At 44.1% G+C, this 17,623-nt stretch overlaps 1 protein-coding gene across 2 annotated transcripts in view; it reads right to left on the reverse strand.

Moving 5' to 3' along the window:
• Positions 1-8,272: 8,272 nt before the first annotated feature.
• LOC141052054 (cytochrome P450 2F2-like) overlaps positions 8,273-17,623 on the reverse strand; it is a 59,471-nt gene continuing 50,120 nt past the window's right edge. For both annotated transcript variants that reach the window (XM_073549243.1, XM_073549242.1), the window contains one exon: positions 8,273-9,513. In XM_073549243.1, coding sequence (XP_073405344.1) covers positions 9,320-9,513 — 194 coding nt within the window. In that variant the 3' untranslated portion in view covers positions 8,273-9,319. The remainder of the gene's footprint in view (positions 9,514-17,623) is intronic.

Raw genomic sequence — 17,623 nt, forward strand, 5'->3', positions numbered from 1 at the left:
TACCGTATCCCCGGATAACATGTATGGATAGCGTACACATTCAAAATATATGTCTATACAGCATGAGGCAGGCTCAGACGGTGTTAGGCCCAGTATGGATTGCACGTCATTGCACAAAGGTTAGAAGGGGTACTGTATCCCCGGATAACATGTATGGATAGCGTACACATTCAAAATATATGTCTATACAGCATGAGGCAGGCTCAGACGGTGTTAGGCCCAGTATGGATTGCACATCATTGCACAAAGGTTAGAAGGGGTACCGTATCCCCGGATAACATGTATGGATAGCGTACACATTCAAAATATATGTCTATACAGCATGAGGCAGGCTCAGACGGTGTTAGGCCCAGTATGGATTGCACGTCATTGCACAAAGGTTAGAAGGGGTACCGTATCCCCGGATAACATGTATGGATAGCGTACACATTCAAAATATATGTCTATACAGCATGAGGCAGGCTCAGACGGTGTTAGGCCCAGTATGGATTGCACGTCATTGCACAAAGGTTAGAAGGGGTACCGTATCCCCGGATAACATGTATGGATAGCGTACACATTCAAAATATACAGTATGTCTATACAGCATGAGGCAGGCTCAGACGGTGTTAGGCCCAGTATGGATTGCACGTCATTGCAAAAAGGTTAGAAGGGGTACCGTATCCCCGGATAACATGTATGGATAGCGTACACATTCAAAATATATGTCTATACAGCATGAGGCAGGCTCAGACGGTGTTAGGCCCAGTATGGATTGCACGTCATTGCACAAAGGTTAGAAAGGGTACCGTATCCCTGGATAACATGTATGGATAGCGTACACATTCAAAATATATGTCTATACAGCATGAGGCAGGCTCAGACGGTGTTAGGCCCAGTATGGATTGCACGTCATTGCACAAAGGTTAGAAAGGGTACCGTATCCCCGGATAACATGTATGGATAGCGTACACATTCAAAATATATGTCTCAGGAGGCAGGCTCAGACGGTGTCAGGCACAGTATGGATTTGACGGCCCAGATTACACAACGGAGGAGCAGGGAGAGGTAAAGATTGCAAATGCTGGGGCCCTGGCCAAGCAAGGGGGGTCCACTCGTGGGCGTCGGTACTGGCACTGGGCCCCTCATAGTACAGCGGTGTGTCTGATGGCGGGTGTGCACCACCACCGTCAGAGACACTTGATTGCACTATGAGGGACCCTGTGCCAGTGCCCGCACCCAAGAGTTGGCCTACCCACCTGTCCAGGGCAACGGCACTCGCACGGTGTCGTGCGGTAGGTGGTGACCCCGGCCATGGGGGGGGAGGCAGCACAGTTAGGGAGTTTTAGAAAGTGGCATATGTTGATGTTGGACATTCAGCTGATGCAAAAGGCGAAATAGGTGAAGTACCAGGAAGAGGTGGACCAAAGCAAGCCATTTTTCTGTCACCCTATGTGTCATCAGGGGAAGGTGGGACAAAATCCTTGGAAACCCATGCGTGGTTCATTTTAATGAAGGTTAGATCATCCACATTTTGGGTTGACAGACAGGTCCTTTTTTCTGTCAGGATTGATCCAGCTGCACTGAAGACTCTTTCCGATAGCACACTTGCAGCTGGGCAAGCGAGCTCCTGTAAGGCATATTGGGCCAATTCAGGCCAGGTGTCCAGTTTAGCGGCCCAATAGTCAAAGGGGAATGACCTGTGTGGGAGAACATCGATATGGGAGGAAAAGTAGTTTGTAACCATAGTTGACAACTGCTGTCTCCTGTCACTTTCCATCGATGCAGTATTACCAGTTGTGTGAGCGGTATTTGAAAAATCAGTCCACAACATTGTCATGAAACCCCTGTCTCCAACGCCACTTCTGCTGTGTGCACCACGAACACCTCTGCCAAGCTGCCCCCGGCCCGTACGGCTCGTGTGAGAACCATCACCGCTGCTGTGTGCTGGGAATGCCTCAAGCAACCGATTTACCAGAGTTGCTTGTTTATTAGCCAATATTAGGTCAAGGTTCTCCTGTGGCATGATGTTTTGTAATTTGCCTTTATAGCGTGGATCCAGGATGCTGGCCAACCAGTAGTCGTCATCGTTCATCATTTTGGCAATGCGGGGGTCCCTTTTTAGGATCCGCAAGGCATAATCTGACATGTGGGCCAATGTTCCCGGTGTCAATGATGCACTGCGAGTGCTGGGTGGAGGAGCACTTTCTGGCAAATCCACATCCCTCCAGTCACGCACAAACCCTGTACCAGACCTTGGCACGCCAACATTTTCACTTGCCCCACGAGATGCATCCTCCTCCCCTAAGTAATCATCCCCATCATCCTCCTCCTCATCCTCTTCTTCCTCCACCTCGTCCAGGAGAGGTCCCTGAGCAGACAATGGCTGAATGTCATCAAGGATTCCCTCCTCCTCTTCCTCCTCATCAACATTGGCTGCAGACGCCTGCTCCTTAAGGTGCGTCAAAGTTTGCATGAGCAGACGCATAAGTGGGATGCTCATGCTTAGGATGGTGTCGTCTGTGCTTACCAGCCGTGTGCATTCCTCAAAACACTGAAGGACTTTACAAAGGTCTTTCAGCTTCGACCACTGCACGCCTGTCAACTCCATGTCTGCTCTCAAAGTGCCTGGCCGTGTATCCTCCCACAAATGCATTATGGCCTGCCTCTGCTCGCACAGCCGCTCCACCATGTGCAGGGTGGAGTTCCACCTTGTTGCAATGTCGATAATGAGGCGGTGGTTGGGAAGGTGGAGCAATCGCTGCAGCTTCTGCATACGAACGGAGTGTACAGGCGACCGGCGGATGTGCGCGCACAGTCTTCGCACCTTCTGGAGCAGGGCTGTTAACTCCAGATAATTTTTGAGGAAGCACTGCACCACCAGGTTCAAGGTGTGAGCCAAGCAAGGTATGTGGCTGAGTTTTGAAAGGGCTATGGCTGCCACAAAATTACGGCCGTTATCACTAACTACCTTGCCTGCCTCAAGATGTACACTGCCCAGCCATGACTCAGTTTGTCGCTTCAAGTACTCGGCCAGCACCTCGGCGGTGTGTCTGTCGCCCAAACACATCATCTGCAACACAGCCTGCTGACGCTTTCCACTAGCTGCTCGATAGGGGGACACATCGTGTGCAACTGTGGCAGCTGCAGATGGAGTGCTCGTACGACTGCGCTCTGTGGACGAGCTTTCGCTTCTGGAGGAGGAGGAGGAGGAGGAGGAGGGTCGAACGCCTACAGCCAACTGTTTCCTATACCGTGGGCTAGGCAGCACTGTCCCACCACCGCTGTCCCCTGTGGACCCTGCATCCACCACATTAACCCAGTGCGCAGTGATGGACACGTAACGGCCCTGGCCATGCCGACTGGACCATGCATCAGTTGTGAGGTGCACCTTTCCGCTCACTGACTGCTTGAGTGCATGGACAATGCGGTCTTTCACATGATGGTGGAGGGCTGGGATGGCTTTGCGAGAGAAGAAGTGGCGACTGGGTAGGTCATAGCGTGGTACTGCATAGGCCATGAGTTCGCGGAAAGCTGTGCTTTCCACCAACCGAAAGGGCATCATCTCAAACGAGATTAGTTTGGCAATGTGGGCGTTCAAACCCAGTGTACGCGGATGAGAGACTGAGTACTTTCTTGACCTACTCATAGTGTCTGGGAGGGTGAGCTGGACTTGAGAGCTGCATATGGTGGAAGTAGCGGTGGACAGGGCGGACTGAGAGAGGGTTGATGATGGTGATGGAGTTGGTGTTCTTTCTGATGGCCTAGAATCAGTCTTTCGTTGATATAACAGTGGGATTGCCTGACTGCTGTGGCCTTGCAATGACACCTCAACATTTGCTGCTGTGCTAACCGGTGGGCTTACAGTGGGGGAAACAATGTAGCGTTGCTGACTACCTTCGTTGTGATCAGTTGCACATGTGGCACTTGAGGTTTGGTGTTGTGTCCACGCTTGCAAGTGCATGCTGGTTAAATGTCTAAGCATGCAACTGGTATTCAAATTTTTCAGATTTTTCCCTCGGCTAAAGGTCTTTGCGCACTTCTTACAGATAACCTTGGCCTGATCATGAGGATTTTGTTCAAAAAAGTGCCACACTGCACTCTTCCTACTTTGGCAGACATTTTGCGGCCTAGCACGCTGTGATCTTTTGACCCTCTGGACAAGCTGTCCAGCAACTCTTTTGATGTTTGGAACCTGTCTTTGGAGTGCTCCGGGCCTGCCAGATAACAGCTGTTGCGATGTCGATGTCTGCTGTGGATGCTCCTCATCTGAGCTATTGGAAGCAGCACCCTCTTCCCCCAATGGATGCCAATCTGGGTCAACAACTGGGTCATCCATCACCTCCTCTTCTATGTCATGTGCACCTTTCTCTGTGTCACCGTGTATGGTGGTATAGTGTGCGGGAAGGGGCACCTGAGTCTCATCAGGGTCAAAATCTGGCTCTGTACACTGCGAGGACAATGTAGTGCTCTGAGTGAATGTACCAGCAGAATCATCCATCAGCGGCTGTGCATCAGTGCACTCCATGTCAGATTCATCTTGGCCTGGGTAATTCACCATTTGACTTGATAATCCAGGCATGGTATGTGAAAACAGCTCCATGGAGTAATAAGTAGTATGGCCTGCGTCATCCTTCAATCTTGGTTGGGGTGAAGGACACAAGGAAAGGTGTGGTTCATGAACATGAGCCTCCAATGACGACTCAGTGCTTTTACTTTTTACAACTGAAGAAGAGGAGGCGATAGAGCTGGAGGCTGAGTCAGCAATGTAAGACAAAACTTTTTCCTGATGCTCTGCCTTTAAAAGCGGTTTGCCAACTCCTAGAAAACTACGCGTTCGAGGCCTTATGTAGCCAGACGATGACGCAGGGTCAGCACCTCCTGCATTCGGTCCTATTTTGCTCTTGCCACTACCATCAGATCCACCACCAACACCATCATTACCAGCTGCCAACCCCCGCCCAATTCCACAGCCTCTTCCACCAGCCTTCCTCATTTTTGGTAGAAATGTAGACAAAATCCAACAAACTATATAGTAATGTAAAACAAGGTACAAGGTGTCTATAGGACAGGGGAGTTTTAGAATTTCTGCACACACTTGTGGACAGTGGACACTTGTGGATTGTGTGAGGCCCACTGATATCTGAGCGCTTTGTGACACGCTCGATGGCACAGCTGCCTGTGACCAAAGTGACGAGAGGATAATGGAGATTTTGAATCTCTGCGTACACTTTTGGACACTGGACACTTGTGGATTGTGTGCGGCCCACTGATATCTGAGCGCTATGTGACACGCTCGATGGCACAGCTGCCTGTGACCAAAGTGACGAGAGGATAATGGAGATTTTGAATCTCTGTGTACACTTTTGGACACTGGACACTTGTGGATTGTGTGAGGCCCACTGATATCTGAGCGCTATGTGACACGCTCGATGGCACAGCTGCCTGTGACCAAAGTGACGAGAGGATAATGGAGATTTTGAATCTCTGCGTACACTTTTGGACACTGGACACTTGTGGATTGTGTGCGGCCCACTGTTATCTGAGCGCTATGTGACACGCTCGATGGCACAGCTGCCTGTGACCAAAGTGACGAGAGGATAATGGAGATTTTGAATCTCTGCGTACACTTTTGGACACTGGACACTTGTGGATTGTGTGCGGCCCACTGATATCTGAGCGCTATGTGACACGCTCGATGGCACAGCTGCCTGTGACCAAAGTGACGAGAGGATAAGGGAGATTGGATTGCTTTTAAAAAAGCAGTTTGCGGAGCAGTGGGTAAACAGCAATGCCAGCGTGTCAGGAAGCCTTAAAAGGCAGCCCAACAACCAACACCACTGATACACCACAATATAGCCTCCCCTTGCACTGCACACACAGTGACTTGTGTGTTGTGCAGGCCAAATCGCTAGCAGCAGAAGCAGTTTTTTTGTCTTCTTCCCTGCCTAACGCTCTCCCTACAGAATCAGCAGCAACCTCTCCCTATACTAAGATCGGCAGAAGTAAGATGGCGGTCGGCGTGCACGCCCTTTTATACCCCCTGTGACGCCCACCAAAGCAAGCCAATCACTTGCATGCCCTTCTGAAAGATGGTGGTGACCCGTGCCTAGGTCATCACGTTGCCCATAGTGTCCGTGGATCCTGATTGGCTGAAAAAGAGCGCAAAACAAACTTTTGAAACGCGACTTTGGCGCGTAAGTCGCCGACCTCGTGGCCGACCTCATCCTACGGTCGGGTTTCGTTTCATGAAACCCGACTTTGCCAAAAGTCGGCGACTTTTGAATTTTTTCGACCCGTTTCGCTCAACTCTAGTTTTGATCATTCAGGTCTTATTCATGGTATCAAGTATAAGACCTGGTCGAAATGTGTCGATTGGACCACCAGGGACCCCATATCTACCATGTACCTAAACAATTACCAGTTTTAATGTTTTTCAAATAAAAATTGTGATTTTATCTCAAGAAGTTTTCATGCGGGAGATCACTTTTTTCTTAAGTTAATCAGTGATGCTAACGATAAAACCTGCGCTGTCCATGGTTCTGAACCTCACAATAATGGTGTGATATTTGTAATTAATAAATCATTTTTTGTGTCAAGTTTTGTATACGTAACTGTATGATGGCACAATCTGGTGAGTATGGGCATGTGTCTCAGTCACCGCTATATAGCAGTGTAATTAAATTAGTGGCCACACTGTAAAACCTATATAATAATGTGTAAGAAGCACCAAAAGTCTTCCATATCTTTTTAAAATTCAAGTTTATCATCAAGTCAAATACAAATAGTAAAATAGTAACATACATATTCACCAGCCTTAGGAACATCCAGTCCAGATCATTGTCCCAAAAAGTCTGTTTAAGCAGTGCATGCAGCGAATAATTGCCAACAGACAGTGGCCAGATGTGCACAGCAGCATGCGAGTCCTGTGTTGGTTAAATCATCAGGACTGGATGTTCCTAAAGCTGGTGAATATCAACTTTACTATTATTATTCTACTTGATGACATACTTGAATTGCAAAAGTATATAGAGGCCTCTCATACAACCAAATCAGATCTCATGCTTTGCACTGTGGAGGAGCAACACCCCGAAACATGTGTCCAGAAATTAAGATTCTGGTTTGGCTTTTATCCTAAGTCATGTAACAGCACTCATTAAAAAGGTCAATATTGATTTTTAGGGTAGCTACTATCAGTAGGTGGCACTAGAGTTAAAGTCGTCCTCCTCTCTGAAAAGTCAATTTGCATGTTGGATTGCCCAGAGGAGTATTGCATGGCCTAATAAAAGTCTCCTTACACTGGCATGTCACTATCCACAAATAGAGATACTACACCTTATACCACATAATTGTGTTTTTTGAGCAACCAGATTCACTAAATGAGAAGTTGCCATTACTCTTATAGAATAATGTAGAAATCCATGGCACTGCACACCACAAACATCAAAATGACACAATAAATAGAGAAGGTAGTGGATTTTATTTTGAGAACACACACATTACGTAACATCACAAAAAAAGACAAAAAAAAGTTCTACCATAACTGTTATATTAGTACGAAAATCGTAGCTATGAATTTGTGACTTAGAATATTGGAAGCAATGAAGAATTGTGCGACAATATACAGGCAAATGGTCAGTGTACACGAACCTTCGATACTATCTGACAAACCTCTATAATATACTCTGTTGCAAACCTTTTTTGGGTACCTGTGCGACGCAATGATTATAAAATGAAGAGTTATAATATAACCTTACCGCAGCCTTATGTCATCTATTTGCTGAATTGTGCTTCCCCGAAAATAAGACAGGGTCTTATACTATTTTTTCATAGAAAAGGGTAAATGGAAAAGGAGCGTCAGCTCTCCCAAGTTGCAGCATGGATCCTGCTGGTTGCTTTGCACGGACAAGCCTGGAACTGGCTGAGGCAAAACAGAGGAACGAATATCCAGTGAGGCAGCAGGTGTGTGCAATAAAATCCAAATTTATTATAGAAAAATGAACTAAAAGTGCATGGCAATTCCAATATGACTGAGACCTACGCATTTCAGCTCCTTGGAGCCTTACTCATAGTTCCATGAGTAAGGCTCCAAGGAGCTGAAATGCGTAGGTCTCAGTCACATTCAAACTGTCATGCACTTTTAGATCATTTTTCTATAATAGATTAGAATTTTATCGTACACACCTGCTGCCTCGCTGGATTTTCATTCCACTATATTATTTTTTGCTCCAAAACATGGATCAGGGCTTATTTCCAGGGAATGTCTTATTTTCTTTTCTAGGAACAATCCACATTTATTCTTGAACAAAAAAAAAAATCCACATTTATTCAAATATAATTATGTCATCACACACTGCATGTACAAACGTATACATATACACACACTGCACGTACATACACATGTATATACACACTGCAAATATGGTCCATACCATCTTGTCTCATTCAATTCATCTAGACTCCTGTAGTTAAAGGACATGGCCACATGACAGTGCTGTCACCAAAAGTCCTTAAGCAGTCTTAACCTTGGAATAGAAGCCTTGAGGACCCCTAAGATAGTAATGGCCCTGAGCTATTCCCCAGTTTACCACTTTCCCCTAACACCAGCGCTGACTGGTGTAGTTAGGGTTTACATTTCAAACATACTCCAAAAATCATACTGGAGCTCATTTTTGGGGAGACATAGTATTTATATGAAATTTAGGCACCATGTTGGGAACAAGTTTTGTTCACGCTTGCCTTTCAAATAGGATTCTATTAGGTTATGTAAGAGTTTGTAGCTTCCATACAAACAAATGGTTGCTAGTGGATGGGTAGCAGTCTGCAGTTGGGTTTTTTTTTTTTTGCTTAAGCCCCTGACAGCAGTAACATATGTGGCTCTGACATTAGCTCTGAATTTTTGTTTTGCTTGTAAACCCCTGTGTTAGATTTTAGGTAGTGTGCTTTGGACTATTAATTTACAACCTCTCACTCAACACAGCCCTAAAACTATTAAACTCTTAAAGGGGTTTAATTACCTTAAGTATCTGTCTGACCTCTTTTTACAAACAGCATTGTTTTTATCCATGGGCTGTGCCAGGTATTGAAGCCTAGTTCCATTCTGTAGAATTGGGCTGAGCTATGATAACTGAGACAGCCCCCGAGAGTTCCCGGATATACATGGTGTCCCTTCCATCTAACCTCAAGCAAGCATGTACTTCATACAATGATGCAGAATATGTAGCCTAATATTGAGTAGTTGAAATATTGCAGTTCTTTCTAGTAGATAAGTTGCTTCCCGCTCATGCATGGATTCCTAATCACAATCGCTAAGACAAATACACGTTATCTTATTATATTATTACTGAGAACATGTACGGGGTAAAAGACATATCTCAAAGCTGGGAGGAATATGTCCTAGCCCAGATCCCACTGAAGCAACAGAGATCTTTTCGGGTGGCACTGGTGACTTGATCATGAAGTTCTGCAGAAGTGTGATTAAAAAAATGAAAAGCTCCATATCTGCCAAGCTCTTGCCCGGGCAAATTCTCTTACCTGGAAAGAAATATTTGTGAATAGATAAACATCTCCAAATATATGAACATTGATTTTAATAGGCGCCATGTAATACCATACTTGTGGGGTTGACCAATGATTCCTCCAGTGATTACCAAGAATTGAGCAGATTCACACCAATCATCTACAAACCAGCATGTTCTCATTTAAAGTGATGGCATATCGCTATTGTGCATGGTCTCTTTTGGGTCTGAACTCTGGGACCCCACCAAATCCTGAGAATGATTTAGCATTGCATTCGCTTCTAATGACCAGAGGAACTGCAGATAGTCCTATTCACTTGAATGGGGGCATGCTGTTGTTCTCTGAATACTCTGTGCCTGCTCTGTAGGGAAAAATAGTTAAGGAGATATAGTGATAAGACATTTATTTTCAAGATCAATGGCGATTCCAAAGGTCAGACCCTCACATAGTATAAACTTACGATACATCCAAGTGATTATTATGCAATTTGATGGAAATAAATCTTAAATGGGGAAAACCTCTTTTTAAAATTCTGGGTCATTTAAGGACTATGAATTGTGCCTTAATTTAGTTAATACACTTGAAAATGTATGAATAAATTAAAAATTGGCTGTTACCATTGCCCTTCTTAAAGGGAATCTGTCACCCCATTTTTCGACTATCAGCTGCCGGCACCACCATCAGGGGCTTATCTACAGCATTACAGAATGCTGTAGATAAGCCCCCGATGTAACCTGAAAATTAAGAAAAATGAGTTATATTATACTCACTGGGTGGCGGTCTGGTCTTGGTCTGATGGGTGTTGCGGTCTGGCACCTCCCATCTTGTAGCAGTGACGTTCTCTTCTTTGCTTCTCGTCACAGCTTCGGTGCAGGTGTACTTTACCTGCCCTGTTGAGGACAGAGTAATGTAATGCAGTGCGCAGGCACCGGACCTCTCTGACCTGGTCCGGCACCTGTGCACTGCAGTGCGCCTGCGCAGGAGCCACGATGGGAAGCAAAGAAGAGGACATCACTGTTAGAAGATGGGAGGCGCCATTCCGGACGGCGACACCCATTGAACCAAAACCGGACCAGGACCGCCCCAGGGTGAGCATAATATAACTCGTTTTTCTTATCTTTCAGGTTACATCGGCAGAATGCTGTAGATAAGCCCCTGATGGTGGTGCCGGCAGCTGATAGTCCAAAAATGGGTTGACAGATTCCCTTTAATAGAACACTCTTATACGCTGTCCAATTTATTCAAGTGCTGGCAGTGCTAAATTATATTAATTCTAAGGGGCCTAACATTTCTCCTTGTGGAGAGCAACATGCCTAGCCTGGCATGCCAATGTGTGGATGCTTTTAAGCCTTGCAATGCTCTTCTGGGAAATTAAATATGCAAATCGTCTCTTTAGAGAGGAAGAGGACTTGAACTCTAATGCCACCTATTGGAAGTAGTCATAACTAAAAGTCAATACCGACCCTTTAGGCCATGTGCACACATTGTGGAAGGTGCTGCGGATTTTTCCACGCGGATTTGGAAAAATCCGCAGGTAAATCCACAGGTCAAAAGACCTGCGGTTTACCTGCAGATTAGCCTGCGGTTTTCCCCTGCGGTTTGACACCTATACAATGGAGCAGGTGTAAAACCGCTGCGGATTCTGCACAAAGAATTGACATGCTGCGGATTTGAAACTGCAGCAAATCCGGGCGGAAAAATCCGCAGCATGTGCACTGCGTTTTTCATTTTCCATAGAAAATAATGGTACTGTACAACGCAGCAGAAACTGCTGCAGATCCACAGGGCCAAAAACGCTGCGGATTCGCAGCAGAATCCACAATGTGTGCACATGGCCTTAATGAGCCTTTGCCCCATAACTCAGAATAAAAGCCAAACCAGAATCTCAGTTTTCATATAGTGTTTTGGGGTGTTTTCCCTCATCAGTTCAATGTATGAGAATTGTTTTGGCTAAGTGAGAGGCTTCTGACCGGGATCCAAAGGGTAAAGTTTTATGAGAACTATTTTGACTGAGTGGCTTCTGACCGGGATCCAAAGGGTAAAGTTTCTTCTTGTGGAGACATATATGCCTGGCAATATAAACCCTTTAGTGAGCCTTGCCACATGACTTAGGTTAAAAGCCAAACCGGAATCTCAATTTGCAGATAGTGTTTTGGGGTGTTGCTTCTCATATTGAATTTTAGGGTTGCTACTTACAATAGCTGGCACTAGAGTTCTAGTCCTCTTCCTCACTGAAGAGGCAATTTGCAGACTGAAAACTCCATAATTACAAGGGGAATGGCAACTCCCAGTGGTCAATTCATTCACACATTTTCACAAGGGCTAACCGAGATATGGTGCAGTTTAGAGATGAGCTAATACAGTCTGTTGGAATTGAATCCTAATTGAATTTTACAAAAATTAGCATTTTCCAAAATGCAGATTTTTTAAAATTCAATTCCAAGCAGATTCAAAATTTTCTTAACTGTAAAAGGCCATTAAAAGATCAAAAATTATTTTTTTATTAGTCACCTTACCGCTCACCTCTAATGATGTGGTAACCTTTTGCATGACTATGCAGAACTGTCCCTGGCCCCATCAGAGCTGGAAGTCTCGGCCCAGCTTTAGCATATTGAGGATTTCATAGTGAGCAGTGGAGATCAGAAGATGCAATGAGGACTATACATGTAACGGTGAGGAGTGGAGAGGCCAGAGGCAAGTGGTAAAGGGACTATAAGGATTTTTCTAACTTTTTGATGGCCCATAAATTTTCAGAAAGTTTTGCTGAATCTTCTTGGAATCAAATTACAAGAAAGTGTATATTTTGGCAAATGCAAATTTTTGCAAAATTCTAGCAGAATTCTTTCCCAACCAAATTTATTCACACATATCTGCATTGCACCATATCTGTTAGTCCTTTTGAAAATGTGTGAATTAATTGACCACTGGGAATTCCCATCCCCTTGTCATTATGAAGTTCTCCCATACAGTCTGGCACAGAAAGCACTTGGACTTTATGGATAGCCCTATGGCTTGCTCACACTGGCGTATAAATCGGACGAGTGCAATGCGAGAAAACGTTGCATTGCACTCTGACCAAAGTTAGTCAGTGATCATCTGCAAATTTATCAGCTCGTTCTGAGGAAAAAAATAAATCACAGCATACTGTGATTGTCTGTGAGAATCAAATCGCACTCACCAATGTAAGTCAATGTGTGCGAAAAAAAAAATTGCATGGCACATGGACCATGCGTGTGGCATCCAATTTTTACGCACAAATCTCAAAGGAAACCTGACATTTCATCAGTCAAGTACAGTAAATTCACAGCCCGAATATATAGAAAGAAATATGTCAGTGAGATTTATAATCAGTGCTTCGCGCGTGTAGTTCCTGAACTTGTTTTTGGGTAATGAAGTAATAAGTAAATTTAAAAAAATGTGACAACCCCCTTATATTTAATGACCAGCTAAGGGAAAGCAGACAGACAGATGTGAGCTGGTCTTATTAGTCTGGGAAGGGGCCAATAGCCATGGAGCTTCCCAGTCTATTAATATCAGCTCACAGCTGTCAGAATAGCGTCTACTGGTTATTAAAATGGGGGAACCCTGAAAAAATGACATGGGGGTCCCCCATATTTTTAATAGCCAGCAAAGGCTAAGCAGACAGCTGCGGGCTGATAATAAGCTGGGAAGGTCCATGGATATTGGCTCCTTCCCAGTCTGATAAGACCAGTCATCAGGCACCCCAGAAGTGGAGCGTTCATAAGATGTGGAAATTCTTGCACTTAGCCTCGGCTCTTCCTGAATGCTCAGATGAGTAGTCAATCTGTGTAATGGTTTCGGGGTTGATGTCAGCTGTGGAATGTCCGACATCAATCCCAGGGTTAGTAAAGGAGAGGCATCAATAAGACACCCCCATTACTAACTCCGTTGTCAAAAGGAAATGCACCCACGAAAAAACACAGTCCTTTGTTTGTAAAAACGTACTGACAAATTCCCTCTTTTACCCATTTATTAACATTAAAAATATAAAATAATCCACAGGGTCCGACGTGATCCAAATGGAGGTCCCACGACAATCCCAGTTTTCATCCAGTCTATGGAGCCCTGTTCAGAGAATGAAGCTTCAAAGACTGGAGCTGTAACCACTGCTGGTTCTCACGCTGTGTATCCCGAGAACCCAGCTACTGTGTCGAGTGTTGATCTAAGGTTATCATAGTTCACAGCCACTGAACTGTGCCAAACTTACTGATGTCAGCACGCTCAGTGTGAGAACCAGTAGTAAATTCTCTGAACGGGGCTTTATAGACTGAACAATGAAGACTGGGATTGCTGTGGTACCTTTATTTTGATTACTGTGGACCCCATAGATTTTTTTTAATGGTAATAAATGGGCAAAAGAGGGAATTTGTCAGGGAGTGCTTTTGTGTTTCTTTCTTTTGACTACATAATGAGGGTTTCTGATAGATCCCTCTCCAGAGATAACCCCTGGGCTTGCTGTCAACTGACATCAACCACAAAACCATTACCCCGATTGTCAATGCAACAGAGCAATCCAGAAGAGCTAAGGATAAGAGCCAGAATTGGTGCATCTAATGGTTTTATTACATCTGATGTAATAATCTGTCCATGTGCCCTGCACCACTCCTGGCACATTAACCCCCGAATTTCTGCGATCGAACATGATCACAGCATTCCAGAGCTGGCAGAGGGCTGATAGTCCCTCTACATTAGGATCGGAGACCCTGCGGCGTGATGCGGGCTCCTAATCGTTGCCATGGTGACCAGATGTCGTCATGACAACATTCGGATCACCAGAGCTATGAAACTTGCTGATCATGCTCAGTGCATGATCAGCAATTTTTTTTCTGTCAGTGCAGAGCTGAGAATTTATACAGCCTGGAGATGATGCTGCATCCCCATGCTGTACAAGTGATCACCATGCAAAAAAAATGATAGCCCCATACTGGGATAAAGTAAGAAAGTTTTAAAAAAGGTTAAAAAACTAAATTAATTGTAAAAATATTAAAAAAATCAAAAATAATAATAAAAAAAATATTGTATCTATAAATAAATATTTGTATAAAAAAAACAATAAAAGTACACATACTTTGTATCGCCGTGTGCACAACAACCAGACCTATAAAATTGTCTCACTAGTTGACCTTTTTTGGTGCACAACATAAAAAAAATAAAAAACAAGGCAAAAAACAATTTTTTATACCACCGAACAAAAAGTGGAATAAAACACGATCAATAAGACAGATATAACAAAAACATAGTACCCCCAAAAGCGTCATCTTGTCCCACAAAAAACAAGCTGACATACAGCTCCATCAGTGGAAAAATAAAAACGTTATAGCTCTCAGAATAAATCAAAGCAAAAATAATTATTTTGTCTATAAAATTGTTTTTATTGTGTAACAGTGCCAATACATAAAAAATATATAAATGAGGTATCGCTGTAATCATACTGACCCAAAGAATAAAACTGCCACACACGGAATGATATAAACCCCCCTCCCCAAAAATATTCCCTAATTGCTGGTTTTTGTTCATTCTGCATCCCAAAAATCAGAATAGAAAGGGATCAAAAATGACATGTGCCCAAAAATGGTGCCAATAAAAATGTCAACTCGTCCCGCAAAAAACAAGCCCTCACATGACTCTGTGGGCCAAAATATGGAAAAATTATAGCTCTCAAAATATGGTGATGAAAAAACTATTTTTTGCAGTAAAAAGCAATTGTAGTGTGTGACAGCAGCCAAATATAAAAACCTGATATAAATCTCGTATCACTGTAATCGCACCGACTCGAAGAATAAAGTCGCCTAATCACATATACCGCACGAGGAACAGCGTAAAAAATAAATAAAACCAATTCTTCACATGCTGTTGATTTTTTTCATTCTTGTCTCCCAAAGATCGCAGTAAGGCTTGGCACACATTTATCCTGCTCTCTGCGTTGAGCACTTACACCAGGGTTTCCATATAAATCTCTGACATACGTGATTCAGATGGAACCCCTGGCGGAAGATTCCTTATAATGAAGCAGATGGAGATACTGTGGACATTGTCTAAACTGATATCTGGCAGTGTCCCTCTTTTATGCAATCCTAAAAAGTGGCATCTGCCACAGTTGTGCACTTTTGAAAAGGACACCGCTACACAGAGACCACACAGAGTCCAGAGTAACTCTGCTGCCTCATTATAGTGAATGGATCCCTTGTAAGTTTCATCTGAATCGCGTTGCTCAGAGATTTAGACGCAAACCCCAAAGTAAGTGGTCAGTGTAGCGCGCCGGATAAATGTGATCTCAAACGTTATGTAAAATGTTCCCAATAAAAGCTTCAAATCAATCCACAAAGAAAAGCAAGTCCCCACTCAGGTCTGTCATCTGTTAATGGAAATATAGGGGGCTTCCACATTACTGGTAGCACAAAGGCTCTGGAAAAGCAAAATGGCTCCTCACCCGCCAAAAGAAATTCAGCAAATTCTCTATTATAAAATCCAAAGGCCCCCCCCTCCCTTCTGAGCGCCACAGTGAACCTAAACCACATAATGCATCCACGTGTGGCATTTATGGAGTGATGAGAGCCCACCTAACTTACGGGTGCATGCCTCCAGAAGCATGGGCTGGGCATAATATACAGGTGACAATGTATTGGTCACTACAGCATACTGGTCACTACAATGGCAGTTTGCAATTTTCAGTTGGCAACATTCATTGCTGCTGCTTGTTTCTGGAAAATATCCATGGAGTCAAAATCATCACTACACCTGTACATAAATTCCCCAAGGGTTATAGTTTCCAAGATGTGCTCACTTGAGGGGATTCTGCTCTTCTAGCAATTTGGGGCTCTGTTTATGGAGTCCTCAAACTGGTCTAGGAAAATCTGCGCTCCAGAAGGCAAATACAGCTCCTTCCTCCCGAGTCTCTCCGTATGGTTAAGTAGTACTGTCCAGCCTCATATGGGGTATTGCCAAATTCAGTTCTCACTTCTTGTGTGAAAATATAAAATCTTGTTGTTAAAAATGTAGTTATTTTTTCTTCACTACCCAATAGTATAAAATTATGTGACACACCCATGGTGTCAATATGATCACTGCACCCCTAGATGAATTCATTGAGAGGTGTAGTTTGTAAAATGGGGTTACTTATGAGGAGTTCTGCTGTTTTGGCACCTCATGGGCTTTCCTAGTGGGTCAAGGCACCTGCAAACCATAACAGTAAAATCTGGCACTCCTTGCTTTCTGAGCTTTGCACTGTGCCTGAAGAATATTTCCCGACTACATGTAGGTGATTGGCACACTCGGGGAAAAAATGGACCTGTTTGTTGTAAAAAAAATTCCTATTAGCCCTCAGAAAAATTAAAAACTTGGAGGTAAAACAACATTTTAGCGGTAAAAATTTTATTTCTTTTTTCTTCACCACTAAGGCTGGTTTCACATTAGCGTTTTTTTGCACAGCGCATCGTGCGCGTCTATGCGCATGCGTCATGCATACCTACAGTATGTTTAACGTGGCGTGTGCATGGTCTTGCGTTTGCACGCGTTTTTATGCGTTTTCGTGCGCATGTGTTTTTTCAAGGTGTGCGCCTAGGCGCGCCAGACGCAACCTGTTGCATTTTTGGGTCCGCCGAAAGGCGTAAAAAAAACCGCATGCGCACACTTGCGCATGGAATGCGACAAAATAACGCATTACAGTCTATGGGAACGCAGGCGTGCGAATGGACATGCGTTCGTCTGCGTTTTCGTGCACATGCGTTTTTTGCGTAAAAATGTGTAGACACTGGTTTTTACCTCTAGAGAACGAATGCGCATAAAAAACGGATGATGTGCTTTTTGCATGCGTTTCTATTGCGCACGATGTTCTGCACAAAATACGCTAATGTGAAATTAGCCTAAGTGGTATAAAATTCTGTGAGGCACATGTGGTAACAATATGATCACTGCAACACTAGATTAATTCAATGGGGAGTGTAGTTTGTAAAATGATTTCACATATTTGGGGTTTATGTTGTCCTGGCACCCTAGGGGCTCTGCCAATGTGACATGGTACTCTCAAACCATTCCAGCAAAATCTGAACAATAATATGGCTACTCTTACCCTCTGAGCTTTCACAGTGCCTCAAAAGTAGTATTC

The sequence above is a fragment of the Dendrobates tinctorius genome, unplaced genomic scaffold (assembly GCF_039654945.1).
Source record: "Dendrobates tinctorius isolate UK_male_01 unplaced genomic scaffold, ASM3965494v1 ptg000158l, whole genome shotgun sequence".
Taxonomy (NCBI): Eukaryota; Metazoa; Chordata; class Amphibia; order Anura; family Dendrobatidae; genus Dendrobates; species Dendrobates tinctorius.